At 36.2% G+C, this 27,940-nt stretch overlaps 1 protein-coding gene across 1 annotated transcript; it reads left to right on the top strand.

Moving 5' to 3' along the window:
* LOC131571389 (solute carrier organic anion transporter family member 4C1-like) lies at window positions 1–27,200 on the top strand. Its single transcript, XM_058824092.1, has 13 exons — window positions 1–235; window positions 5,045–5,308; window positions 9,042–9,236; window positions 11,832–11,928; window positions 12,822–12,943; window positions 13,790–13,905; window positions 14,180–14,324; window positions 16,213–16,408; window positions 19,570–19,723; window positions 21,282–21,469; window positions 23,023–23,087; window positions 24,856–24,993; window positions 26,545–27,200. Exons 1-13 carry the CDS (start codon window positions 1–3, stop codon window positions 26,667–26,669), a joined length of 2,040 nt encoding a protein of 679 aa, XP_058680075.1. The 3' UTR covers window positions 26,670–27,200.
* The last annotated feature ends 740 nt before the right edge of the window (window positions 27,201–27,940 follow it).

The raw sequence follows: 27,940 nt of genomic DNA, 5'->3' as shown, positions 1-27,940 counted from the left end.
ATGAAGGGCCGTGGTATCGACAACCCAGCCTTCGACACACCCTCCTCCGACTTCGGCCAGCAGTACCACGCGGGCCCCGTCGGGGCAGGCGCCGGCGGCGCGGCCCCCGCCGGGCCCGGCCCTTACCCCGAGGAGGGGGCCTGCGGGTGGGGTCCCTGCGCCCCCAGAGCTCTGCAGTTCTGCAACAATGCCAAGGGGTACTTGGCTGCTTATAGCCTGTTGGCCGTCTTCCAAGGTAACCTGTCCCTGCTGCCCAGGGCACACGCTGTTCCCCTTCCCGGGGCTGGGGGAGCCTGGGCTAGGGAGGGCGGCGAAGGACTGGTCATGGGTGGTGAGTTCGTCTAGTGCTGTGGCTGAACAGTGACGGTAATGGTTTGACTAAGGGACGAAAGTATACCTTCTTCTGTGCCCAGGATGGGGACGTTCCACAGTATTCCTTGTACTTCATTCCGTTTGTCCTTTTCCTCTTTTCGCACGTACTTTATTGACCGCGAAGTCCAGGCTCTTTGCTTCACGCACTTGTCAGTGCTGCATCCCCACTGCCCACAGGGAAATAGCTCTTCATGTGCACACACAGGCAAAGGCTTAAAGTCTAGGGATTAAAACACCAATATAAAATTGTAGCACCCCACTACTTTTTTACCTGCTTGCTAATTGAATTGAATCCTGGCCTGGTTGTGTAGGACTTCAGGTAAATTTTAAAACAGCAAAAAATGTGATTTTTTTTTCTGTGAATCACAGTGCAGCCATCTTCTTAAAACTTAACTAATGATTTAAGTTGACCTTGGGAGTAACCTGAAGTTTAGCTTGGCCTAAATTCCTGTTTTTCAGCTTCAGAGATTCTTGTCCATAGTTTTGTTTTCCTGTAATGATTGGTTAGGGCCTTGGCAAGCCTTAGACTTAGAAAGTAGAAATGCTCACTGAGGGGAGGAGAAGAATTACTGTAAAAAAAATTAGAAAATGAGATTTGTGGAACTTGGATGCATGTCTGCCAAAGGGAATGACTGGGTCTATATTCATAACCTTTCAACTTTATTTGACTAGCTAGGAAAGAAAAGGGTATTTCCTGGACAATTTGCTTTGAAGCTCCTTGTTGTTACTCATAAAGGGATTTCTACAGAGGCATGGAGGGGAATATTTGGATATTTGATGTTAGAGGAGAGAGCAGCCTGTACCAAAGAAATGCATTATTTGGATGGCTCCATTCCATGGGGAACCACACTGAGGCAGCTGGAATGGTATGAGGAGAAGAGAATTGGAGACTCTGCTTAAAACCTAGATTACAACGCTCCTTGTAATGCTTGGAGATTCCTTGCATGAAGTAGTGCCTTAGTATGTGTTTCTGAGAACTTCTTCTGATTTAATCCCCTTCAGATTCTGATCTTGTCTTAGCATATAGGTTTAGTTTTAGAAAAGAAGTATTTAGAAAGTTTTGTGATAAGCCTGTTGTTTCTTGCTTGACTTTGGAAGGTCATGCTATGGCTGGTAGGGTCAGGAGATTATTCCTGTTGCAGTTGTCCTGCCAAACTTGTTTTCTCTATAAACACAAAGAGGTGGGGGGTGGGGTGTGTCTGTGGAAAAACTTTTTACATCATAGCTTTCAATAATAGCTGAGTAGTAAAATAGTAAAATACTTTCAGAATACACATATAAAATTTTTTGGGTGGCATAAGAATAGGGATGGGCAATTAAAAATGCCTTAATATGACACTGAAAAGATTGTTAAAACTAAATATAGTGTCTTGAATATTTTTGATGTGTCTCAATTTCTTAAAATCAGTCCTTCTGTTCTGATCTGATTGTTGAGCTGAATAACAAACTCAGCATACTTTAAAATCTTGGTTGTAGACTGGATAGGTTTCCAACTGTAAAAACAACTTGTATTATAAGAATCTCTGTCCCCTTAGGAGGTTATTTGTGTTGCTTGTGCCACTTGTCCAAATATTGCTTTGGTTATTTAATGCTATATGTATGCCAGGCACCTAATGAATGTAGTTCAGGTTTAAGGCCTTAAAGGATAGAAACTGAATAATTTTTGTTTTGGAAGCAGGTGTAGGCATGGCTATTACAGATCTTGTGACATTCCTGATGTGTTACCTGGATTTTCTGACAAGAATCTTTCCTTTGCTTGAAACATAAAGGAAACTGGGTGCTGAAGACTAGCTGCAATTCTTTTTGAGATGTGTAAAACTAGGTTCATCGATAAGAAATTCAGGCTTGTGTGTGAAACTTTGTGAAAATATTCAGGTCTTGCAGCTTCAGAGTTTAGATAAAAGCACACAAAACACACCTAGGATTTTGAAGTTATGTGACCTAACACTGTACTCTAGTTTGGGTCTACCCTCCAAATTACAGAAACCATCACTGAGGAAGATAAGATGTATCTATTAAACTTGCCTAATGTGCCTCTAGAAAAGATTATTTCCTAATGCATTGAAGATTAATGAAGTAATCCATAACACACTTTCGCTGAATGTAAGTTGTTGTCCTAGTCTTTCTAAATGAGAGAACATAGTGGATGATTATCTGTAGTGACCTGGTATGTTGTGAATCTAACTGAAAGCATGTATTTGTCAGCTTATTTTCTAGCTGCTCTCAAAAATAGATTGTTGTCATTAGCACCTGATATGCTGTATTGCAGCTTCTCAGAAGATTTGAGGTGGAACTTAACTCTAATTTCTGGCCATTTCTGTTTCAAGTACATGTGAAACTTGTATTTCCAGAGCACAAAACACTTGTTTGCCTAGAATTTTTTACATGACTAATACCTGCTTTCTCTATGGCACTTAGAGTTGCCAAAATGTATGATTGCATCTAGTAATACATTAACTGGATATGCTGCAGTTCATAGCTGTAGTAGAAAACAAGGCAGAGATTATCTCACTATTTTGAGTACAAGAAGGACTGTTTATTTCTCATGTTGTTAATGATTTTTAGTAAATAAAAAAACAGAACCACAGTTTAAGACTGTCCAGTCTAATATATCTAAAATCTTTTTATATCAGTAAGATTTTATAGGCTGATTAGACCTGGTACTTTTACCAAGGCATTTTTAATTGTTACTTTTATGTGTTGTTAAAGCCACCATTCTTATGACAACTGCAAAGCACGTTTTTTGTTGAATGGATGAAGAAAAAGAATACTCTTGTGTTTTGTGATAGCAAATAAAGTTGGTGTATAATTAATCTGGATTTTGTGTCAGTACACACTCTACCTAAATCCCTAACAGATGTGACAGGACAACAAGGTTTTGGTTGGTAATTTCTATACTACAGTTTTAAGTGTTGGGATGTCCTTACAGAATTTGGTTTTCTGATCAAACTACTATCAGTCAGATTCTGTATTTCTTGAAGAGACTTTAGTGATTAATCACTGGATGATGTAATTGGAGAAGTTATGCTGCCATTCATCACATCTGCATTTTTACAGATGAAGTCTAATTATCCAGTATAATTAAATGGAAGGCTTTATGGGATTTAGAATGTAAATTAAAGGTAGTAACTTAAAATACCTGTAAAAGACAATGCCTTCTAGCTCTGTAATCCACTTGCTGTGTAGCACACCTTCACTCAAGTGTTTTAAGCCTTAGTAGGTGTTGAAGTTCTGGCAGGTGGGAAAAACTTGTTTGTTCATTCCTTCATGCTGGTATTGTTATTTGGTTAATGCTTCTTAAGAGGAAAATAAAGTTACTGAATGTATAACTAATGGCACTGGAAGGACACCTGTATAGTTGTGTCAATCCCAAATGAATTTAAGTGTGATGACTAAACTAACAGGTGAAATTGTCAGCCTTAATAAAGAGGCCATAGTAGGGTATTGGAAATAAGATTTTGCGAAGAGTTGTTTCCATATAGAAAGCTGACGTTTGGCTATTAGAAAATGGCTGGTTTATTTGGAGTAATTTTTTAAATAAATTAAAGTGCTCTAATGAGATGTTGAAACTTAGCTCAAGTAGTTGTACTTATGGATGGTGCAAAGCTTGTTGAAAACTAACTTAAACACATTTCTGTCACTAGTCTTATATTCTTTTCTTAGATAGACAGTAGAAAAGCATGTTTTAATTTTAAAGTAACTGAAGGGCCTGTGTCAGGGAAGATCCTCATCAGTCATCTGTAAGGTTACAGAACTCAAACATGTTTGTACTTCTGACTCTAAGACTTCACAACTATTTTTTCAGGTATCTCTTTTATTATAGGTACAATTTAATTAGACTATAATAAAGTTATCTGACAGTGTTATAGTAATAACTATTTATCTTCTAACTGAATCCTATTTTGGGATTGCTAAAACCAAACTTACCAAAGTTTAACTACCTATCTTTTTCACAGAAACACAATGTGAAGCAGTGTAGAAGATTTAAGTTAGTCTACAAACAGTGCTCATGTAAAAATGGACATAGAGTGTTTAAGCATGCACTGGCAATTGTGTGTAAAAGCTTAGTTCTACTTTTGGTTAAGTTTTTTTGCAGTTCATCTGTGCTTTGGTAGGGCAGCTTGTGCAGTGATTTCTTTCCAGGTTGTTTTGTAACTTCAGGGAAGTTACAGATTCAAGGGGCAAACCTTCTTTGCTTAGTTGAAGTAAATCACCTCAGTTGCTCTGACACAGTTGCAAAGAATTATTGAATAGCTTTACACTTTTTTATATTATGGAGGATTCATGTTTATTCACCTTCTTTTATCTTCCCTTTGTGGTGGCAGGGAAGTTGGGTGTTTGCAGTAAATAGAAAACTATGTCCTGAACTTGCTTCAGCCATAGCATGTATTCTAATGCAAGTTATAACTTTGACTAAAATACCTTTAATTTTTAAAGTGTCTTGTGACACCGTAAAGTATTCTGTTTGAAAGCTGTGCTTCAGACAAATACATAGGTCCTGTACAATTTGACTGGCTAATTTGGCACTGTATTACCTACTATGTACCTGTATCTTATAGCTAGTAAATACCTTATAAAGCAGCCTTGTATAAATATATATATAAATTTAGCTCTGCAACTCTATTGAGTTAAAGTATCTTTGACTAATTATCTCATTTTTTTATTTTTGTAGGTATTGTGGTAAATGGCCTGATTAACATTAGTATTTCAACAATTGAGAAGCGTTACGAGTTGAACAGTTCCCTCACTGGTTTAATCTCTGCAAGCTATGATATTGCTTTTTGTTTACTGTCACTGTTTGTATCTTACTTGGGAGAAAGAGGGCACAAACCACGATGGCTTGCTTTCTCAGCATTTATGTTAGGACTGGGCTCACTTGTATTTTCCTTACCACACTTCAGCAGTGGAAAATACCAGTATGGAAGTAAAATTGAAGGTAAGCTTACAGTTGTTTTGAAAGTTAAACTAAAAAATTTAAATCTTTGCATTAACTTGGTGCAACTCCTTATTTTCAACTCCTTACAACATAGTTAATCTCTCTCAATGTCCTAAAACAGGGTGCTATCTGTAACTGAAAATTGATTCTTTGAAATCTGGAAGTTCAAGCGCTGCCTCTCTGCACAGTGAACTTTATTTTTCCAGAAGGAATATGAGTGTCAATATCGGTTCTTGCTATTAAGCAACATTTGAATAAAATGCTTTTTTTTCTTGCCTTGATGAATGCAATTAAAATTCACTAAAGAAAAAAATGATGTGGCATCTCTTAGGAGATGGAATCAAGCTGGGTTAGCGAGGTAGGGGAAATGTTAAAGCTGTTAATCTTGCCATCTTACCTGAAGGTGACTAGTGCTTGCATTTCTTTGTGGTTTTGAACTATTAAAGGCATGTTGATTAATTCATTAACAAGTTTTTCTAAGTTCTTTTAAAAGACGTTGATTTTAACTTAAGGATTTACTTGAAATAGAGAGGGAACAAGCAGTACTGAACTGTACTGAACAAAGCAGTACTTAAAGTCATGGGTGTAGCTATCCCTCAGTTCTTGAACTTTGTTCACAAAACAAGACTTAGCACAGTGTGATTAATGCCAACTATTTGTATTTCAATTTAGTGGCACATCTATAATACAGAAATGTTCAGATATGTTTAAAGCAGGATGACTTAATCTTTTAGGATTGTCTTGTTATTGCAGTCTTTAATCAAAATTATGCCTTCAATGACTAAACATATTAGAGTGCTCACTAAAAAAAAAATCAGTAGCTATGAAGAAACATGATGAAAGGTTGTTGATCCTCAAATTGATATCTTCAGTAGTAATCAGTAGTAATTTTGTCCCCTTCTATGAGCTGTCTACTTGTTAGTCTAAAAGGGTGGGCAAGCTATTTTTTCCTATCTAATTAATGAGGATCTGAAATGGAAATTAACTGAAAAAGGTCAGAAAAAAACATCTTTACTGTTTTGGGGGCTATGAGCAGATAATTACTTGTTAGCTCTTGGGAGAAGGACAAAAGGGTCCTGGCTCTGTTACAGTCCCATTTCCCTGTAATTCTGGTTTCAGTATTCACCTTTCTACTGCACTTTGATGAAGGGGAAGCTGAATTTAATACATAATACATAAAAGTTTGATTTTTTTTTTGGAACAAGATACTGACAGTGTGAGAGAGTACATTACCAGTTATTCCAACTGATTTTCCCCCTTTCAAACAATTTTAGTTGAAATTCCAAGGAGCATGTTACTGTTTTATCCAACATCCATCATTGAAGATGGCTGTATATATTGATAGCTTCCCCATGGAGTTTTGAAACCCAAAAGGAGTGGGGAATTTTTGAATTGGCATGTGTTTCTTCACCATAGCACTGTCAGGTGACAGCTTGCCTGTTGTTTTGACTGTTGTAATGCAGGTGCCTATGCTGTGCTGGTGGTGAACACATTCCAGATCTTAAGCTGACTTAAACAAAACACTATCAAAAATAAATGACTGAGAGTGCAGGGAATGTCAGCACTGGGGCAGTCAAAATAAATCTTCAGGTGCAGTGCAACAGCATCTCTTAACTGTCAAGTAAACCACAGCACAGGTTTATGTGTTGTCTGGTTTAACTAGTTCTGAGGTTGATGGAACATTTTAGCTATACAATTAGTTGCAGGATTTAATAGCACCACACCCCAAAAGTGTTCCTTTTAGTTATTTGTGCGAGTTGCTTATAGAGATCTTAATTCTTTTTAAAATTAAGCTTGTATTTTATGCTTGTATTAAAATCCACCACTGAATTTTTTCTGAACAGGCCTTATAAGGCCAATTTATTTATCATAATACTACTTCCTAGAAATAGTCTAATCCATTTCATATTGAAAGATCTGCTAATCAATTGTCTGCCTATTATTGTTTGGGGTTGGGTTTTGTTTCTTTGGAATTGTGTTTTTTTGGAGGGAGGGGGTGGAGCGGCTGAGTCGGTTTTTTTTTGGTTGTTGGGGTTTTGTGTTTTTTTAAGACACCGTAAAATGTGTTTTCTATTTTCCAGAAAGGTTTTAGACTCAAATTTGTAACCCAGGTACAACCAGCTGTTTGTTCTGGTAAATTTCCAGGTTGCGTGGGCTGCTGGTGCCTCAGCTGGCTGTGGTATGTGCAGTCAAGGGCTCCCCCTGCTGCCTTAACAGAATCAATGTAATTTGATTAATTAGCACGGAGGACTGTGAGAACCACAAATATTATAAGCAGTGTACCTTTAAACTTCAGTCTCGGATTTTATTTTAAAAATTAAACATGTTTCAGTATGTCTGTGGCAGCAAATGAGAATCCTAGTTTCTCACTTGACACAAGGAAAATAACTTCATTGTGAAGACAGTCAAACATTGGGACAGTGTACTCGGGATACTTCCTAAGTTGAAAGGAAGGAAAACTTTAAAGACTCTTCCTTTTGATGTGAGGTTTTCTTATCCCACATGTTGGCCTGTTTCTGTGCAATGGCACTGTATCGCCTATGTCTGCTAGAGGAAGTAATGATTTAGATAAGTTTTCTTTAAATACCTGGTGCATGGCTAGCACTTTCTTAAGCTTTGTTTTGTGAGACCATAGTGTGGATTGATCTTGGCTCTTCTATGTGTAAGTAAAAAGTGTTCTCAGATGTAAAAGGATCTAAGAAAAATAAAGGCTGTAATAATTTTGTAGTGAAATAGTGTGAATTAGTCTACTTATCTGATCTGGATGACATTTTCATATATTTGTTTAGTGGGGCTCATTACTACCAAATGAATGGGTTTATCCTCCTTCTTAGGGTTTTATACTCTTATGAGGAGAACCATGGAAATGTTTCTCCTACATCTTGTCTCTTGGTATTCTGCTACCAAGAGTGCAATGATAGCAAGAGAAAGGAGAAGACAACACGGTACTACCTGTTTTCAGTTCCTCTTTTGTCTTCCCTCCTTGTAGTGCCAAATATTACACCAGCAGACACAGCCTTACGCTGCTGTACCACTGCTTTCTTTTTGTGTGTGTGCATAAATGCAGAGGTTTTACGTTAACTTCTCCTTTTAGAGGGATAGCAGTGTGTGTTCTGAGAGAGAGTGGTGTAGGTTTTTAAGGTTTTCATAGGTGAACACTTTAAAAAGACTGAATGTAAAGGAAGGATTATCTTGGCTAATGACTTCACTTTCTGTCAGGCAGATTTCCTCAGGTTGTGCAGGCTGCTCTGTCACCTAAGAGTGGGAGTTGTTAGTTCTCCTCAGAACTGTTATAAGGTGCAGGCACACAGTGAAGTGTCTGTTACATGGGAGTACTCATAACCTTTGGAATGACCATTTGACAGGTGGTTGGTTGTTTGGTTTTTTTCATACAATAATTTCTGGTCAATAATACTTTCAGTAAGCCAAAGCATATTTATAGGGCCATTTGATTCCTCTTGCCAAAGCGTATTCATAAGGCTATTTCAATCCTGTTTCTTCATAGAGAGGAAAAAAACCCCAAGCCCTGCTAATAAATCTTTTGGGGGATATGATATCACAGAAGGCTTGGCACTGCAATATGGGATATATTTACAGGTGTGAAAATTAAAATAGGAGCCTGGCATAACAGCATTCATTGTAGTTTAGTTTAGCTTTTAGTACAGATTATTCTTCAAGTTGGACTGTGAGTTAGGTAACAGAGTTGTAAAGTCTTGCTGTCTCTGTTTTTCAGACACATGTCAAACTGCAGAAACCACCTTTGCTAATGCCACTTGCAGTGCCAGCACAAGCTCTCCACTTCGCAGCTATCTATACGTCTTCATCCTTGGACAGCTGCTGCTGGGAGTTGGAGGAACTCCTCTGTATACTTTGGGGACATCTTTTATTGATGAGAGTGTCCCAAAACATAAGTCTTCCCTTTACATAGGTAAATTTAAAACTGTTTATAGAACACTGTCTGCATAGATTATAGACTGCAATACATTTTAAGTATTTTTATGAATTCGTCTAATTTAAAAATTTTGTGATTATTACTTATGTGTATGAAGTATTTCTACATCAGTTACAATGCAATTTAGATACTAATCTAAAGTACCAAGTCTTATCAATTTTCATTTTGTAGAGCATGGTAAAGCTTCTTTGAGCACCCTTTTGTTACCTTTTCATGTCAGTAACTGAAAATTGTTAAATGGTTCATGTAGCTTGTCTGTAAATGACAGAATAAGTTGTTGCAAAAAACTTGCACAGTATTTTTCAACACCTGTGACTAAAAAGTATCAGTGAGGTCAGTAGCTAGATCATATTATATCCTTTAATAATTTAATTTACTTACCTTCTCATAGTAGGCTGTCCACTCAGTGCATATCCACTCAATGCATAAACACTGGTGTGTCTCATCTGATCAATCCCGTTCTCTAACCACATACAAATTTGGCACTTGGCTGGAAGTACAGAGATTGCCTCACTGGGAGTGTTTAAAAGCTAAGGAGTAGTAATACTTAGCAAAGGTTTTTAATCTTTTTCAGTCACCATTCTCTAGGTTATATGCCATTTTATTGCCAAGTTCATTGCGGTCTAAGTGTGTTTTCTATGGGTATGAAGATATTTATTTCCCCTACCTCATATGTAAGCTGGTTCAAAACATATTATCTATACTTCTTACTTGCAGGAGGAAGTCAAAACATCTCAGGTTCCAGGGTTGTATTCAGACTAGAACAATATTTTAAGGGGCAAAATTGAAATAATTATCTGTTTGCATGCAAATTTTTCACAGTTTTCCCAGGCAAGCTACTTGATTTGATGCCAACAAACAGGATAGATGCCTATGACAACTCTGAGATGAAAAAGACAAGTTTTGTTTTTGCTGTTTCTTTATTTTGAGAGGGATGATATTGCATTTTTTCTTCCTCCCCTGAATCCAGTGAAATAAATAGAGCAGAATTAGGGTTGTCTGCATAAATGGGGAAACAAGAAGTGACATGAAAACTCAGGAGAATGGTGTCAGTGTTTATACTTTTAGAAAAAGATCAGTACAAAAAACTACTTCATGCACAGTCTTCAGGCAACTGAGTTGACTTCAGAAGAGCAGTGTATTCTGCCTAATATAACAAAACTGGAATGCAAGTGTGTGGGTAGGTAACTAAGCCTTGATTATTTTCCTTGCTTCATGCAATGTGTTAAGTATTTAAGTATATTGTGTTGCTTTACCTTTTACAAGAAGGCTTATGCAGTGCAGAAAAAATAACAAAGCCCAAAAAAAACCAACCCACAAAACAAAACCAAAATAATCCCAGAACCCACCCCTAAAATGGTCCATAAATAGCTGCCAGCACCTTTTGCTGTAAGCCTGCAACTTATAAGTTGGTATTTTCTTTATCCTCTATATTGGGTGCATGTTCATGAGGATTGGTACATCTACAACTAAAGCTAAACAATTCCAAATGTATTTAAATTGAGTGTGTGGGAGAAAATAGGCACTTTGTAAGCTCAGTTTGAAGTTCTATAGGATGAATATGAACTTAACTTAGAAAGTTCCTGTGACCATGTCACTGTTTCTGGAATGTAGGAAAACCTGGGACACATCTACTCAGTATTTAATTTTACTTACCTGACTGTCACATTCTGCATTGCTTTGTCCTCTTGCACCCCTGTCACCCTCCTGGCTCCCCCATCATTTCCTCTTACTAACTAGAGGAAAATTAAGTGCTTGTGATCCATGCACTTCAGAAACAAATGAGAAATCCAGATTATTCAACCTGGGGAAATGGTAGGAATGCATGTTTACTAATTAAAGATGGATCTAGTTGCTATTAATTGGAAGCCTTAATTTGCAGAGACAGTGTTCCTGCTGTCAGTGAGTGCTAAACTGCCTAACAGAAATGTGTCTGATAGGCCAGGAATGCTATTGTGACATCAAAAAAGTCTTACATTCTTTGGTAGGGTATGGTTACACCTGCAACTTTGCAGGTTAGTGATTTCTTTTTTAGGGGGAGGGGGTTAGGGTGTTTGTTTTTGTTGTTTGAGTTTTTTGCTTTAAAACTGCCAGGAGCTGTTAGGAGCCTTGGCTTTGTATTTTAAGGCAGATATTACTCCAGTCACACACTTTGATGTAACTATCTTCCTGTTTTAGAAAATCTAGAAAACAACTTAAGATTGAAAAATAGATATAAGAAAGCTCTTAAAGATTGTGGTTAATACAGTTAACAACCAATGTTCATAATTTCACTATTTTTTTCACTAGTTATTTTTTAAATGTAGGCACAAAATGGGGAAAAAAGCAATCTAATAATGCTTAAAGGTGCAATCAGCCTTTTGCTGAACCTGAAGCTTCTGAGAGCTGCGAATTTCTTTGTAGAGGGTTAATTATAGATTTTGTCTTCTAGGTGCTACAGCTGTAGTGACAGTAAAAGAACAGGTTGACTTACAGAAACCCTTTGGTCTGAAGTTGACTTAAAAATGTTACTAAAAGAAGGCTTAAAAAAATAAAGAAGTTATCATGAACTTGATGTATTTTCTCTTCTAGGAGTTGGCTATGCCATGTCTCTGCTGGGTCCTGCTATTGGCTATGTCTTAGGAGGGCAGCTGCTTCAAGTTTATATTGATATCCAGATCCCAAAAAGGCAAGATACAACTTAGTTTATTGCTTCCTATTTTCTTTTTCTAATATTTTTTACTAAAATATTCAGCTTTTCTCCCTGTGAGGAGAAAATTTTTCAGAAAATACTGTGTTTTCAAAAGCTTCATTAACTTGAAACAAGTTGCACTTGAAAAGGTTTCATGCTAGTGAGTTACTTCCTAGAGTGAGTAGTGACTCCATTGTGTGTGGAAGTTTCTCTGTAGTGCAAATAGTTAGTTCTAGCATTTAAATATTAGCTATTCTAAACCTCAGTAGCAAAAAATGCTTTTCCTTTTGCTTAGTTGTATATTCGGGGTTAAACCTCCATCTACTGATGTCTTGTGGAACTGTTTCCTTGAGCTGGAGTATTAGGATTAGGATTCTTAACTCCTAGAGAAGAGCTTGCTAGAAAATCTTTGTGTTGAATAATAGTCCATTTTTTAAAGAAGTGTTATAAATTGTACTAATAGTTAAACCAGCAGCTTCATTTACACTTTTGTTTCCTGTGTTTTAGAGCCTTCAGATTGATGCAATGGCATTCTGAACTTCTGAATTGGTTTTGGTATAACTCATTGATTGAGGAATCTTTCTAAATCCAGCATTCCCAGTATCTTCATAATGCCTCAGAATCTTGAAATCAGGGCCATAGAATAGTCTTTAAATTGGAATGACATTAACTAATGAGTTGAAGGCTACATTTGGTAGAATTCAGTATTTTTATAACTGCCCAGTGAAGGTGGTTTACACAAGCAAACAATAAATTTAATACATATAAAACTAAGGAAAATAGCAATATTAAAAGGCTTTATTTTAAAATGTATTAAAAGGAAATATTCCAACTCACTAAAATGTGAAATTCAGAAAGGTAAACCTGCTTTTTCTGAATTACTTTTCCAGTACAAAGATGGATCAAGATGACCCACGTTGGCTTGGAGCATGGTGGATAGGATTTCTTGCATGCTTTTTTGCAGTTTGGCTTCTTATAATACCTTTTTCATGCTTTCCAAAGCACCTACCAGGTAAAGGTTTAGCAATGCTTGGCTACTTTGAAAGAGACATTTGTTCATATTTTTGGGTTGTAGAGTACTGAACCGAATGTTTCCTGTTTGATTTTGTTTCTCAGTTAACTGTCTTTGACTAAAATCTGAGGACAAGTTTGTTTGTTTGTTTGTTTGTTTTGTTTCCCCCTCCAATATGCAGCCTTTAAAACAAGGTGAATCAGCTAGAGGGAGGATCTCGTGTATGGTGGTCTTGTCCATGGCCAGGGGGTTGGGAATAGATGATCTTCAAGGTCCCCTTTCAAATCAGCCCATGATTCTGTGATTCTCTGTAATGATGGACTAGACTGGAAACAAATACCTAAGTGTGGAGACTGGTGGTCAAAGTTTGAAAGGTGCTTGTAGCTAAGCACCCAAGACTGTATTTAAAGCTTCTGTGTTACCCAGCAAGAACAGTGTAGAAATTCCATGAGCATCCAAAGGGACTTACTATGGTAATATTGAAGGAGAAAAATGATAGAGGAAAAGAAAAAGAAAAAATAAAGTAGGAAATGGAGAATGTGAGGATGATTTAAAAAAAAAAGGGGCTTCAGCATACTCTGAAGTTTTTAGGATGTCCCTGATAATATCTTCTTGCAGCCAAGACCTTCCAACGTCCAATGAAAGTATAATGCTTTCAACAAACATCTTTGTTCAACAATACAGTATTGATCTCTTTAAAAATCTGTGCCAATAAAACAGGCAAGAAGACCTGTAATATCTGAAAGCACTTTCCCAACTAAAGGAAACAAAAGTTTTTGTGGTTCACATTGTCTAAGAGTGCAGGTATTCAGTGTTTTCATTGTTGATAAATATGACCATTTGTAGGAACTGCAAAAATTCAGGCTGAAAAAATCCCTGAAACTCATGATGATGGAGGTCAAGTACTGGTTCAGATCAACGATATTGGACAAAGTTTAAAAGACTTTCCTGTGGCTCTCCTGGTAAGTAAAATTTCAAATTTGCTAAAACTGAATATATTCGGAGAAATGGAATTATTTTCCAGATGTTAGAGGCCTATAGAAATGGCTTATGTGAAAGGGAAAACTTCAGTGTTACTGATAACTTAATGCACATTCATTTTGTTGATGCCTGAGATTGTTAGAAAGGCATATTACTGAAGTTCCATTTCAGAGGATCTCCTTTTAAAATATAATGACTTTAGTTGGTACCAAAATCAAATAATTTCCAGAGTGTTATGATAATTTCTCCCCATAGATACTCTTGAGGAATCCAGTGCTCATGAGTCTAATAGTAGCCAGCTCCTCAGAAGCTTTAGTTGCCACTGGATTTGCCACATTTCTACCTAAGTTTATAGAAAATCAGTTTGGAAAGTCGTCAAGTTTTTCAGCAACTCTTGGAGGTAATATGGCTTTTTAATTTTAAATCTTACATATATATTGTGTTGAACACTTCATTAACATTAGAGGTGGAAGATTATATGGGTATCTTTTTTGTTTGAGATGTTTGTGAATGTACTTAGGTGGAATGCAGTAATCAGAGCAGTATTTTTGTTATTCTTGCCTGCCCTTAAATACTCTAGTACTACTTAAGTACTCTACATATTCAGAGTAGACTGAGGATTTTGAATGCTGATGAAACTTTTAGTTTATCTAGTAGTTTATTCCTTTTAGTAAACTTTTAGTTTACTAGTAGTTTATTCCTTTCTTATTCTTGGTGAAAAACATTTAATTTTCCTTTATTTGAAATTGCCTGAAGGAGCAGTAGTATCTTAGTCCCTACTAAAACAATCAAGATGAAGGGCAACTAGGGAAAAAAAGCAGTGCTTATCACAAATTAGAAGTTGATTTTGCCTTTCTCTTCTTTAATTCCACACTGACATTACAATGAGTTTGGAATAAAATGACTGATCAGGATATGTAGTAAGTCTGTGATATAACTGGCTCTGCTGTAGTTGGGTTACTGTCACTTGTTTTTATCTGATATGGAGAAGTAATATGTAGAACAGGAGAGAGCTTCTATGAAAAACTGAGTATTGGAGGAACAGAAAACATCAGATGGAAGAGCTGTGCTCAGTAGATTCATGTTATTGACATAATTAATTCTGAAGAATAGCAACCAGATCAAGTCAGAAATGTCCATAATGCAAACAGATGCTTGCAATATGCAGATTTAATATTCATAGAAAGTGTCTTGCTAAGCTGTAGAGTGCTGCACTATAACTGTGGTAGTTGAGCTGCTCTTTTTCCAACAGAAATGTGTTTGGGAAAGACCTCCTAAATTACTTCTCTGGGCAATATTAGATAGTATCATTGCATCAAAACAAATAATCTGTAATTTTACATAAAAACACATTGGAATATATGCCCAGTTATTAACCAAAGACTAGGAGAGAAGTGAAAAGCTGAGTGTTGCATTTTTTGTCCATAGACCTTGACTGAATGTCTTTGAGTTGAAAATATTGAGAGTGCCTATTATATGTACAGCTTTAAAGAAATTTCTGCAGTAACATTGAAAGCTGGCTGTACCTGAACTGAACTAATTAGTCTAAGCATTACCAATGATTGTGGAAACTATTTAAACTGTCATTGACTGTGGTTTGTGGAATTCCCAGGTCTGTGGCCTGGGCAGTTTTGTCACTGTACCTGAACTATTTGTAAAGTTAGCTGTCTCAGGTTGGTGTAAGTTATACTGAGTTCTGTGTTGTATTATACATTAGCCATATAAAAATGCTCAGTCATTTATCTGGAATGCAAAGAGGATAAATCATGGTGGACTATGTAGACTATGACAGCAAATCTGACCCACTGATCTAGACTTCTTTAAATCTTTCAGTAGATGTCTTCTTGCATCTTGTGTTTCTTGTATAACAGAGTTTATGTTCTTTTATTAATGAGTTCATAACAGATGTATAAGAAAGAACATGGACATGTCAAAAAACCACTGAAAGAATGAAACAGGATTTTCTGTTTTCGTGGAGACACCTACTGGTGTTCAGAGATTCCCACCCCATAGTGCTCCTAAGTCATCTAGTTTGGCTGTATTGAAGTTGGGTTTTGGACAACTATAAATTATACTTTCCAGTTAAAGCTCTGGAAAGGCTAAAGGTGATGTAACAGTACAATAAATTGCTCATGTAGTTAGATTCTGGTAGTATGGTTTGAAAGCAATATCACATGGACTGCTTTTTGCAGGTAACTGTTTTGATGTTTGTTTTTCTTAGCATAAAATTGCGTCACAGTTAAGTCTTGCACTTTTATGTAACTGCTCCTTGTCTTATTTTCCTCTAGGACTTGTACTAATTCCAGGAGCAGCACTAGGCCAAGTCATAAGTGGTGTCTTGGTTTCCAAGCGCAAAATGGATTTGAAAAGCATAATCAAGTTCATGATAGTCACCTGTACAGTGGCCTTAATATTAAACACAGTGTTCTTATTTGCTAAATGTGGGAATGAGCCTTTTGCAGGTGTCTCTGAAACATATAATGGGTAAATATATTTTAATGCGCTCTTGGCTTTCATATTAATATTTATTCAATTGCCATAGTTTCAAATAGTACACACCAGCAGTATTTAAAAGCAGAAGGAGGGCAACTAGCTATTCCAGAAGTCTGCTCTCAAGTGGTCAGTTATCCCATTATAAATTAACAGAGGCAACAGCAGCTGTTTGAAGGTCTGTCAAAGAGCTAGATGGGGCTGTGCAAGATAATTCAAGTAGTCTGGTACTTAGGAACTGATAGATGCCATCTAAAAAAATCATAGGTGTCAGTTGTATGCTGTGTAAGTTGACAAATAACTTACCAATACCTTTTTACTGTTTTCCCAAATCCCCCATTTTATGCAAAGGCTAGATACTGCTATCTTGTATAAAAGCATAATCTGATGGTTCTTCTCCAGTGCATAAAGAGACACTTGAAGCTAAATGAGATGGGGAAGAGGAGTGGTGCAATTTGCTGACACATTAGCATGATATGTACCATGAAAACAGAGGAAATGGGTTGGGGAGGAAATTGGTTTTGTAGCCTCAAATCCCCATGCAAGTTGGTGGAAAGTAGAAATTTACTGGTATGCAGAAGTATGCAAAATGAATCAACAAAGTTCCATACACTGGTGACTGAAAGAAAATAAAAAACCTTGAAGCCCAAAAAGGCCCAAGTTATGACGCATTCTGATTTCATCTTTACAACTTGTTACATAAATTGACAGCATATTTAAAGGCCAGTGTTGAAATTGGATGACTAAAATATGGCTTTGCGACAGATGACTTAGACAGCTCAGAACTGTGAATCATAATTCAGGTTTTGGCTACAGAAAGGTTATAGTTACATATTTGGTGAAAGAATCTGTAGTCATCAATAAAATGCTTAAGATACAGTATAGAAAATGGTATATGAAATTACCTCTATTTTTGTATCAGGTCCTATGGTAACAGGCAGCAGACAAAAGTTACAGCTGAACTGATTTTCATCCTAAGTTAAATACCACTAGCTTGTATTTTACAGTTTTGTGTAACTTTATCAGTTATGTAGCTTAACTATTGCTAAAGGCTACTTAGCTACAGCAAGTTAACCAAGTTGGAAGTTAACCAGTCCTGAAATATATCTCTTCCCTTGGTATCCATTATAAGAAATGGCTCATTTCTACCTTATGCAGTTTTACGGGTTGGCTTATACTTTACTGGATGTGTGCATCAGAATAGTTAGTGGTATTAATACAGTGCCAGTTCTTCAACTGTTTTCCATACAGAAATAAAATATGTTTTAAAAGCAGTAGCTGTTTTAAAGCAGAAATTTTAAAAAATAATAAATGTGTAAACTTGTGCAAGAGCAGCCAAGTTCTTTGCCTTCATGCTACTGAACAAATGCTTCTGAATGAATAAGTTGTGAGACTACTCTGAGGGTTGACTTAAATTTGATGTAGATTTTTGTCGAGAATTTAAAGAAATCCTTCATGGCAAGCATTATCTTCTTATTGAAAAACAGCTCAGAAAGGTGAGAGAAGCTTTTGCAGGTTTCGTCTCAGAATTATGAGTACAGGATCACTTGTTTGTGTTAATGAAAACAGCATCTTACTTTTAGTAACACTATTTATTACTAAATAGGCTATCAGCAGAACTAACATAATTTTGTCCCACAGGCACTTCAGAGAATTGCTTTTGCCAAATTCTATTGCCCAGTGCTTCCCTTAAAACTTGAAAGAACAGAAATGCAGTGACTATTTCTGTACTTTATTTCCACGTGTCTCTGGGTCTCTTGATTAAAAACTCCTATAGAGTTTTTTAATGAGCAATTGATGGTCTCATCAGCTAGATTTTTTAGAAAAGCCAGGAGTATCTTTTTTGTTTTATTTTTCTCTGACTGGGTATAACTAAGTGTTCATTCCCTCTTTGGAGGTCAGGGAAAGAGACACTGCACATGTAAACAGGACAAATGCCACCAAATTGATTAAATATTTCTAGGCTTTGCATGCCTCTCAGGCTAGGAAGGCACTGAATGTACAAATCTGATTAGTGAATTTGCTTATGGTGCAATGTAGTTCATTCTTTGTACTTAGAAGAATTGAAGTTAGTTTGCTTAGGCTTAAAGCACAAATTAATTTAGTGGAGTTCTGCTGAATTACAACAAAATGGATTTTATATGTAGTTATGATGTCCTTTATATTCCATTTGAAGTCTGACTGTATGTAAGTTAATTCCTACATAAACTAATTCTTCTATTACTATTTTTTTGTAATCTCAAATTCTCACAAATAAACATACCTTTAGATAATTAATGTGGAACTTTATTTTACAGTACAATATTTAAACTCCAGTGGCAGTGTCAGAACTTGGTTTTAGCTGACTGAACTTTTAAGCTGTGAAAATTCTTTACTTATTAATGAACTACAATTTGAAAATCAAAGGATGTTTTTATTCTCTCTGGTTATGCCTTAGGACAGTCCTCACACAAACCAATGTGATCTTTCATGCTAATAGTACAGTGGGACTACTTCAAATAAAACCGTATGATTACCTGTATTGGAAGTAAATTGAAAGTAAATATAGTGTGCAAGAGTTAAAGTAAACTCTGTTTTTAGTTATTCCTTAATCAGCCAGAGGAAATCTTTAAGGTCCTTCATAGTGTCATTGCACTCTGCATTTAACGTGTACAGTTGTCTTTGTGCTCATACAATTTAGATGTCTCCATGGCAGTGTTAGAAATAGTAAAAATAAGGTGGCTTTGCAACTGGACTCAAATCAAAAAAGGGGAAGAATGTTGGAGTATTATGAGTAGAATAAACAACTCCAAATACTGGTTTTAATCTTGTATTTTTTTCTTGAAATTATAAATGGAAGAAATTCAAATACCTAAGTGGGAGGGGGAGGATGATATAAGAGTTGGGCCGAGATGCAGTATTTTGTAATCTCTTTTTTTAAGTGGAAATGGGAGGAATAATCTTTGGGTAGAATAACAGCATAAAAAACCCTAGGTGTATAATAAATGGAAAATCCAGAGCTCTAACTACTATGCTTATTTTTAAACAACTAAGTGCATAAGTAACATGAATAGAGTATTTTAAAATTTATTATGCTATAAATATTGCTTTACTTGTTTACATATCTTCTGTTTTCCAATTGCTTTTTAAAAAGCCTATTAACTTCTGCTTTTCAGAACAGGCACTCTGTATAACTTAACAGCACCATGCAATGCAAACTGCCGGTGTTTGCGCTCCGTGTACTACCCAGTTTGTGGCAGTGATGAAGTCCAGTACTTTTCTCCCTGTTTTGCGGGTTGTGCCTCATATCTTTTAAACAACATGAAAAAGGTACTTTATGCAATGAAGATAGCTGATATGGTTTGTTCTGGTTTCCTGTAAAATGCACTGTATTTCAAGATGTCCTTCCTACAATACCAAATATAGGTTGTATTTAACAAAATCCAGCAATTACAATACACAGTTCATTTACGGTACCAGTGTGACTCCCACTGCTGATCTCTTAACATGTTCACTGCACAGTGCTGGGCCTCCCCAGTTATTGGGAAGGTATTCATGGGTTGAAGCCAGGTCAAGCCCATTACTCTCTGAAATGTTGCTGGTAGTTGTCTAGCTTTTTATACTGTGTGTTGGAGTGAGCTACATTCCCTTCCCTTCACCACCCTCCATGTTCATGCTGGTCTGGCTAACTTAGGAAAATGTTTCCACTCTCTTATTGAACTCAGAGAAAAGCATTTACATCTCTTTTGATTCACTGAAGTAGCACAGCTGTTTGTTTTCTATATAGCTTTCTTTGCAACATTTCTGGTCATTCACAGCCTGCGTTGTTCTGTGAGTTTTCTGGGCACAACAGTCTTTCCCACCTCTGGGCCTTCTTTTGTTGTAAGGGTTTACTGGTTAGCCACAGTGTTTCTCATTTGTGTGATGCCATTCTCCAAGTGTACATCTACCAGACTTCCTAATGCTGAAAATAAGTTAAATCTAAATGTACTTTAAATAGGATTGACAATTGGAAAAGTCAGCAATTGTCTTGAGGTTCTGAAGAACCTGCAGTTCTTATCTAGATCGTTAAGCAAAATGCAGTGTTTATTGTATACATATACATGGCAACCTGCTTCCGTGAGTTTTGAAAACTTGAATCTCAGTAGCCCCTGATGCAGGAATGGTAAGCTGTGAAAGTGCCTAGGTTATTATCAAGCCTTCCTGGAACTGAGGGGCTTTCTGTGCTTATCTCTTCTAGTACAATAGACTCTTGAGAAGGGATGTGGGAGCAGTATAGAGAGATCCAAAAAGCAAGCTGACCCAGGAAAGGCCTTTATACTTTTATATTGGAAAATGAGAGAAGGTATTATCCATAAGAAAATGTAGGAGAGTAACTACTTCTTGCAGTCAAAATTTCCCACTTTGTTGACATGTTATATTTTTCTTTGAAAACAAACTCTCTGGGTTTAGATAAAGAGCATGTTCCATTTGTTCACCTGCATATAGAAGTGGTACTATATTACTTCTGTTCTTTCTTGCTAAAGTCTAGTGTAAAGAAGTGTAGTGCTTACCTTTCTGCATATGGTTTGCCTCTAACCTCTGCAACTTTTTTATGAGTGTAGCTAAAAGCTTACAAAGCATACAAAATGGAGGCTGTCACTGTCTTTTTAGGTCAAAAATCCAAAAATACCTTTTGCTCAGGTGAAGTGGATCAGTCAAATTCTGGTGAGCCAGTTTTAAAAATTAATCTTATTTTCATGTGCTCATCAGGAAATTAACTGTTTCCCATATAGTAAAGTCAATGTTTATTCTTGTCTTCTGTGATGCAAATGTAATGAAAATTTACCAAAAGGTGTCATTTTGTGACATTCTGGGAGCTAAATTTTGTCTTATAAATTATTCGTAGACATACCACAACTGTTCCTGTATTGGGAAATCAAAAAGAAGAAATGGTTCAGAAGACTTTCTCTATGAAGCTGTTCCTGGGAAATGCCCAACAAAATGCAAACTTTTACCTTTATTCCTGGTCTTCTTCTTTTTTACTGTTGTTTTTACATTTATGGCTACTACTCCAACAACCGTGGCCATTCTCAGGTACGTTTTTTGGTCTGCAAGAAAGGTGACATTGTTTTGAAAACTACTGTCAGTGAAATACTTAATTCTTTTGCTTTGCAATGCAGTATTTTAACAAGGTTATGTAGTAAGCAAGCAGTACTTTAAACAGAGCATAGTCATACCACTGTTCACTTTTGTTTGTAGACGAGTTTTGAAATTATTTTTAAAAAATCTCTGTAGCGTGAAGCAAAGTCCATTTTATGAATTTTGAGCACTCTTGACTGTTTTAGTTGAAGCAAAAAGGAATAAATGTGCTTTGTGCTTTGATCAAGAAAATATTTGTCTAGCCTATTGATAGTGTGGGCATTTCAAATTGTGTCAGCAAAAGGACAAAATAACAATTAGTCTTCTATTTTCTACCTTAGATTCCTGTCTCAATTCAGAGTTCTAGCTTGAAAACTTGTAGTCTGTCAAGAACTGTAGACTATTTCCCATGATACTGATTTTGTATGTATGGTGGTCACTAGTATAAAATGTGATAGTGAGTTAACCAGTGGTTTTGCCGTCTTCCAAATTGCTGAAGCTTACATGCATGAAATATAGTTTTTGTTTGTTTTTATTTTTAAAATGTGCTTCTCATTCTGAATTCAGAGCCCTTTTGTGTTTGTTGAAGTCAAACTACAAGTTTGACTTGTAGTTCTAATACTTCCAGTGAAAAGATAACCATGATGCAATAGCATGTTGCTTTGTGAGGATGTGGCTAGATGCCCTTTGGCGAGAGGCTGAGGAAATCAGTAACATCCTACCAACAGTGCTTTGTAATAGCCTCGTGTCCAGGTTTGGTGTAAATCTGGAATTAACAGCTTGTCATTAGTGTGGAGGCAGAATAGCATAAAGTTCTGCATTATCTTCAAATTTGAGCTGACATAGTTTTATTTCAGTAATTCTAAGCAGTAACATTTGGATATTTGAATCCTTATATAATTCAGCTGAAATAGTGGAACAGTTTTTTATGAAAAAAAGGACTGTAAGTAGATTAATTTTCTAAGACTAATTTAAATAGCTAAAATGTCAGTAAATTTTACAGTATATTCCAATGTCTTTTCTGTAAGCCTTTTTTGTGCAATTTCAAACATAAATTCATATATTCATGACAGTGTTCTACTGCTAGAAAAAATCTACTGCATGATGTGGAACTCATTCTCCTTCTCTTAATTGCCTTTATGGATAATAGAATCCAACACTTACTTCTTTTTGTATAGTAGCTCTGGATTGCATCCTAACACTGTTTTAATTTCCTTGGTTATTCTATGGAAAAAATGTTTATATCAGGACGCTGATAGCAATCTTCCTTTTTATTTATACTATTTTGTTAAACTAGTTAAATCTAAAATTTCTTGATGGGCTACTGGTGTTTTTTCAGTCTTTTATCTAAACACCATTTTAAATAGTTGGGTTACTTGTTCTGCACACTGGATTTATAAACCCTTCAGCATTTAACAGGTTAAAAGAGTACATAGAGAAAGCATATTCATACAGCAGAGAAGTAGAAATTGTTTACTCTGTCTTAAACTGCAAATCTTGTTTTACAGATGTGTGCCAGATAAACAGCGTTCATTTGCTCTTGGAGTACAGTTACTGTTTCTGCGAATACTGGGTATGACTTTCTTGTTGAAACATAATGCCTTTGAGTAATCTACTTATTTGACATTTTTTTCTCAACTTTAATATAATGCCTTAAAAAACTTTCAGGGGTGCTTGAAGCAGTCTGTCATTGGCTTATGGAATACACTTTTAAGGTTACATCTGGATTCAAACTCATTGTTAATAGGGCGTTCATGCTCTCTTGAGCCTTTCTCACTCTTACAAGCACAAGCCAAATAGAGGTAACTGCCATTCTTTCAGTAAAACACACCTGGTGCTATTTTCCCCAGAAGAAGGCCTATTCTGAAAACTGAGATAAGAAGAACTGATGTAATAGAAAACAGTTTCATGTAACATCTGAAATCCAGAAGTTTAAAAGAAAAATGAATATGTGGAGCCTTTCCTCTTCTTCTTCCTTTAAAATGTCTTTTACTAACTTCAGCATTTCTTAAGATAGATAATTGTACATAATTATTTACAGAGTATAATGTGGGAAGTATAATACTTTAATTCCATATCTAAGCATCTCCAGCATTTCAGTAGGACAGATGAATCTTTTTAAGTAAAACAAGGTTAAGCATATGTATTTTCTGGTCCACAAGCATTTGAATTTTCTCAGGCATAATGGAAATTCTTGTTTTAGTAGTAGACAGTTTAAGAATGGTATATTTAATTCAAGACTGGGACAAGACACAGTTGCTGATTGGACTTTCATGCCAATATTTAGTACTGTAGCCATTCCCTCTCCTTTCAGATTACATATCTAACACTCGCAGTAATGATTTCCGCCTTGCTGTATTCAAACTGTGATTAATATAAGTTATTCTGCTGATAAAGTGTAATAAAACAAACATCCCCACAGGTAGAAATAAGCTGGAAGTCTGTGATCAGTGTTGTATAAGGGTCCCTCTGATTCACTTAACTCAGAGTTCAGATATTTATGCTAGATCTTGAACTCCTGACTTCACTGTGGAGTGATAGAACTTTTTGCACTGCTTGTACTATGGCTGAAGAAGACAGTAACAGCGTTACTTACCCATATTTTTGCTGTAGGCTTTAAGAATTGCACAGGGGTTTTAGGCTGAAGACCTAGTGAGGGACATAGCTACTTGGTTAGCTCTAGGAGAGTTTAGGCCTTGGGTAGTTGGGTAGACATGCAGTGATGTACCTGGTGTGTTTATTCTAAAATTGGCTGTACTTGGATGCAATACACTTGTGCATTATAACACACAAAAATCACATGGAGTTAATAAAATCTGTACAAGAATAATTTTAAACAGTGCTTTTTTTGGTGAAATTTTTACTGGAAGCTTTGCTACATATGAGGAATAGGGAGAAATGTGTAACTGAACATTTAACATAATTATATTTTAGTTCTCATAATTTGGAACAGGGTGGTGTGTATGGTCAGAAGAAAGGAACTTTTTTCCTTTCAGTTACATTCCTGATTTCTTAATTAGTTTTTTCACCATTGATTTTAATTATTTTTTTCCAGTGAATACAGAGGAAGTTAAGAATCTCAAGTCTTTGAATAAATTTCTTGCTTAACAAAGTGAGAGCTGTATAATGAATTAACTCTCTGCATCCTACCTGTTAACTGAGAGCATTGCTAGGTGCAGACTTACTGTGTAATATGAAGCCTATGACTTTGATTAAAATTGTTACATTTAGTGTCTGGTTCTCCCATTTTATCTTCCCCACCAGCTTAGCATTTCACTGTATTCATGAAAACTAGTATGTCAAGTAACTCAAACATTCTAATGTGTTGCTGTGTTTTTTAGGTTCTATTCCTGGACCAATTTTGTTTGGTGCTGCTATAGACAACAGTTGTACTCTGTGGGATATTGATGAATGTGAAACTAAAGGAGCTTGCTGGGTATATGACAATGAAAGAATGGCTTATTTGCTCATGGGCATAAGTAAGTCTTTTATATTAAATACATATACTAGGTAATATATATACTGACCTTGTCCGCTAGATGGGGATTATTTTGATATAAAACCTTACACTTTTTATTTTTGGCAGAAGTGTTTTTTAACTTACTTTCATAAATGATCAGCAAAATATTGCGGAAGGAGAAACACCACAGTAAGTAAACCCTAAATATTACTTTAAAAACTCCTTTAAAAATTACACAAAATAGTTTTGGTCTTTGATCTTGCTTCATTGTCATACTTATTTACTAGATTTTTAAGGGACTGGCTCACACTTCAGTCTGTCTTCAGGGCAGTGAGCATGAACAGGGATGTGAAGATGATGAGAGGGATGGAGCACCTCTCCTATAAAGAAAAGGCTGAGAGAATTGGGTTGGTTCAGCCTGGGAAAGTGAAGTCTCCAAGCTGACCTTATTGAGGCTTTTCAGTATCTGAAGGGGAGCCTACAAGAAAGATAAATGGAGAAGGACTCTATACGAGAGAATAGTGATGGAACAAGGGGTAGTGGACTACTACCCTCTGAAACTCAGAGGGTAGGTTTTGGTTAGATATTAGGAAGAAACTGTTCACTGAGAGGGTGGCCAGGCATTGGAACAGGTTTCACAGACAAGTTATAGATGCCCTGTGCCTGGAAGTATTCAAGGTGTGGAGCCTTGAGCAATCTGATCTAGTGGAAGGTGTGCCTGCCCCCAGCACAAGAGTTGGACAGACTTTAGATTCCCTTCCAACTCAGATCATTCTGTGATTATCTGGGTTGCGTGTTGGCAGTTAAGGTCTGGGGAGCTTTCTTTCTCTTTTTGTATCTCAGTTCTTTTCTGTAACTTATATAAAGTTCTTGAAAATATGTCTGAACACTTGTCAGAAAAAATCCTGACTTGTTTAACAATTTGTTCCCTTCATATGTGTGGTATATATGCCAGTGGGAGAGAGGGTGTAGGCTAAACTTGCATGAGATTAAGTGCTGATGTCCTGTCTTCTAGCAACTGTGATATTTACAGTGTGTGAGCTGAAGTACTGATGTCTAATCCTGAAACTGAAAAAGCAGCAGTCACAACTTGAGGATAAGGATCTCAAGGCATATTTGTGATCAAATACAATCCCTCTGGTTTTGCCCTTCTCCTTGGCCCTCCAAGTTGTGCAAACACCTTTCTATAGCCTTCTAAGACATCTGATCAGAGAATACTTAAGACATATTCTATTTGGGAAGCTTTAGTTTCTGGAAAAGAGAATATTGATATAACAAATTGCAGTACTGAAACAAAAAATAAGAAAGATTTGCACTTCAGGCTAGAATGGGGTGAAGAAATACAGGAGCAAAGCAAAAATTGGCAGGCAGGTGAGTGGTCTGAATTCAGCTGTATGACTGTCTTTATCTGCCCTTTGTCATTCATGTAGAGTACATTTAAATGAAGGCTGTGAATTTCAGTCTTACAGGGTGTATGTAACTCACCATATGAAGCTTTATAAATGAGTGAAACACTGCCTCTGCTGCAGAAAGTGAGTGTGATAAAAACTCTCCTGTTCTTTGCATTCAGGTACTGCTTGCAAAATCATCACAATCATCTTTGTGGTCATGGCAGTGTATTTCTACAAGCCTCCACCATTAACTAAAACCCTGCAACAAAAGACTTCAGAGAAGATATCTGCTGTACACACATAAATTATGAGCAAATCAGGGACTTTTGAAAGAAAACTGTAAAAATAAGCATTATTACAACACCTGTACCAAAGTTCTTGTACACCATTGCCTAAATATAAAATAACATATTCAACATTGAAGAACTTGAAATATTTTGAATCTGTGCTATTCTCTAATTCATTTAGTATTCCATTGTGGCTGTCCAAAGAAGTCACACTGAAATTTGCAGTCTAATTTTAAAAGTCTAGTATGAAACTTAATTGAAGTAAGATGGAATACTCTGATCATAAAACAGGAAAAATAAAGTGAACTGAGCTGTGTTTATCCCTAAATGTTACTGTAGTGGGAGAAAATTGACTTGGTATATTGAAGGGAACTGTGTATGTTTAGAGAGGACTTAATGTGCACATAATTTGGGCTAGTGCCTTTGGGGATTTTTCTGTAGGAACACTTGGCAAAGTGTGAGTTTGGCTATGTTTTAGAAATATTTTTACATGTTATCTTAATGGCATAAGTTCATATTTTAATATTTGTAGGAGGATGTCAATAGTTATGATAGAATAGCTGGGTTGTCAAATCAAAGTATTTGTTAATTTATGTACTTGAGTTTGTCTGGATTATATACAGAAAGTTGCTGCCCAGCTGCTTTATTTAAGCAATCTAAAAATGCTTCTATAAAATTTTAAAATAAAACCTATTTTCTTACTGCATCTGTGTATGCTTTGTCATTTCCAAATGTGACTGAGTTCTTGATTCCAAGAAACACAGTGATGAATGGCTAGCAAGAATGTGTATGGAAGCGTCAAAACTAAAATATGGCTTCATTTTCTTTCTGACTTAAGTTTTATTAAGTTATGAGTCATGTTATTAAAGCCATATTGGTGTAGCACAGTGCAATTGGTCACAAGTTAGCCACTGTTACCAGACATTAAACAATGTTGCCTACCTCTGAAGTATCATTCAACATTGACAGGAAAATTTTAATGAGTAAGTTACCCTCTACACTTGCTTTACTTTGGTAGTATTTTTTTTTCCTGTTGCATTGGCTGTTCATGTCACTCTTATGAAACTGTGTGCCTTCTTCCTTGGGTTACAAGGACTGTGTTCAGTGACTCAGTCAAGATTTTTAAACAAGTGCTAGAACAAAGGATTATGACATATGGCTCAAGTTTCATCTAATTCTCTAAATATAGCTGTTAAATTAGGTAGAGGTTAAATATGCAACTGAAGAAGATCCTCTGTTTGTAAAGAAAGATTCTGCAAATAAAAAAAAATTGACTGTACCCTATGTG

This window comes from Ammospiza caudacuta, chromosome Z, assembly GCF_027887145.1.
Source record: "Ammospiza caudacuta isolate bAmmCau1 chromosome Z, bAmmCau1.pri, whole genome shotgun sequence".
Classification (NCBI taxonomy): Eukaryota; Metazoa; Chordata; class Aves; order Passeriformes; family Passerellidae; genus Ammospiza; species Ammospiza caudacuta.
The sequence above is the reverse complement of the archived record's forward strand: the minus strand, read 5'-3'. Positions and strand labels throughout refer to the sequence as shown.

Bases quoted from the DNA above. Each gene is read 5' to 3' on its own strand.
- LOC131571389 (XM_058824092.1), top strand. From the start codon at position 1: ATGAAGGGCCGTGGTATCGACAACCCAGCCTTCGACACACCCTCCTCC. The intron at 9,237-11,831 runs GTAAATTTAAAA...TTTCTCTTCTAG, and splicing joins TAAGTCTTCCCTTTACATAG to GAGTTGGCTATGCCATGTCT. The intron at 13,906-14,179 runs GTAAGTAAAATT...TTCTCCCCATAG, and splicing joins ACTTTCCTGTGGCTCTCCTG to ATACTCTTGAGGAATCCAGT.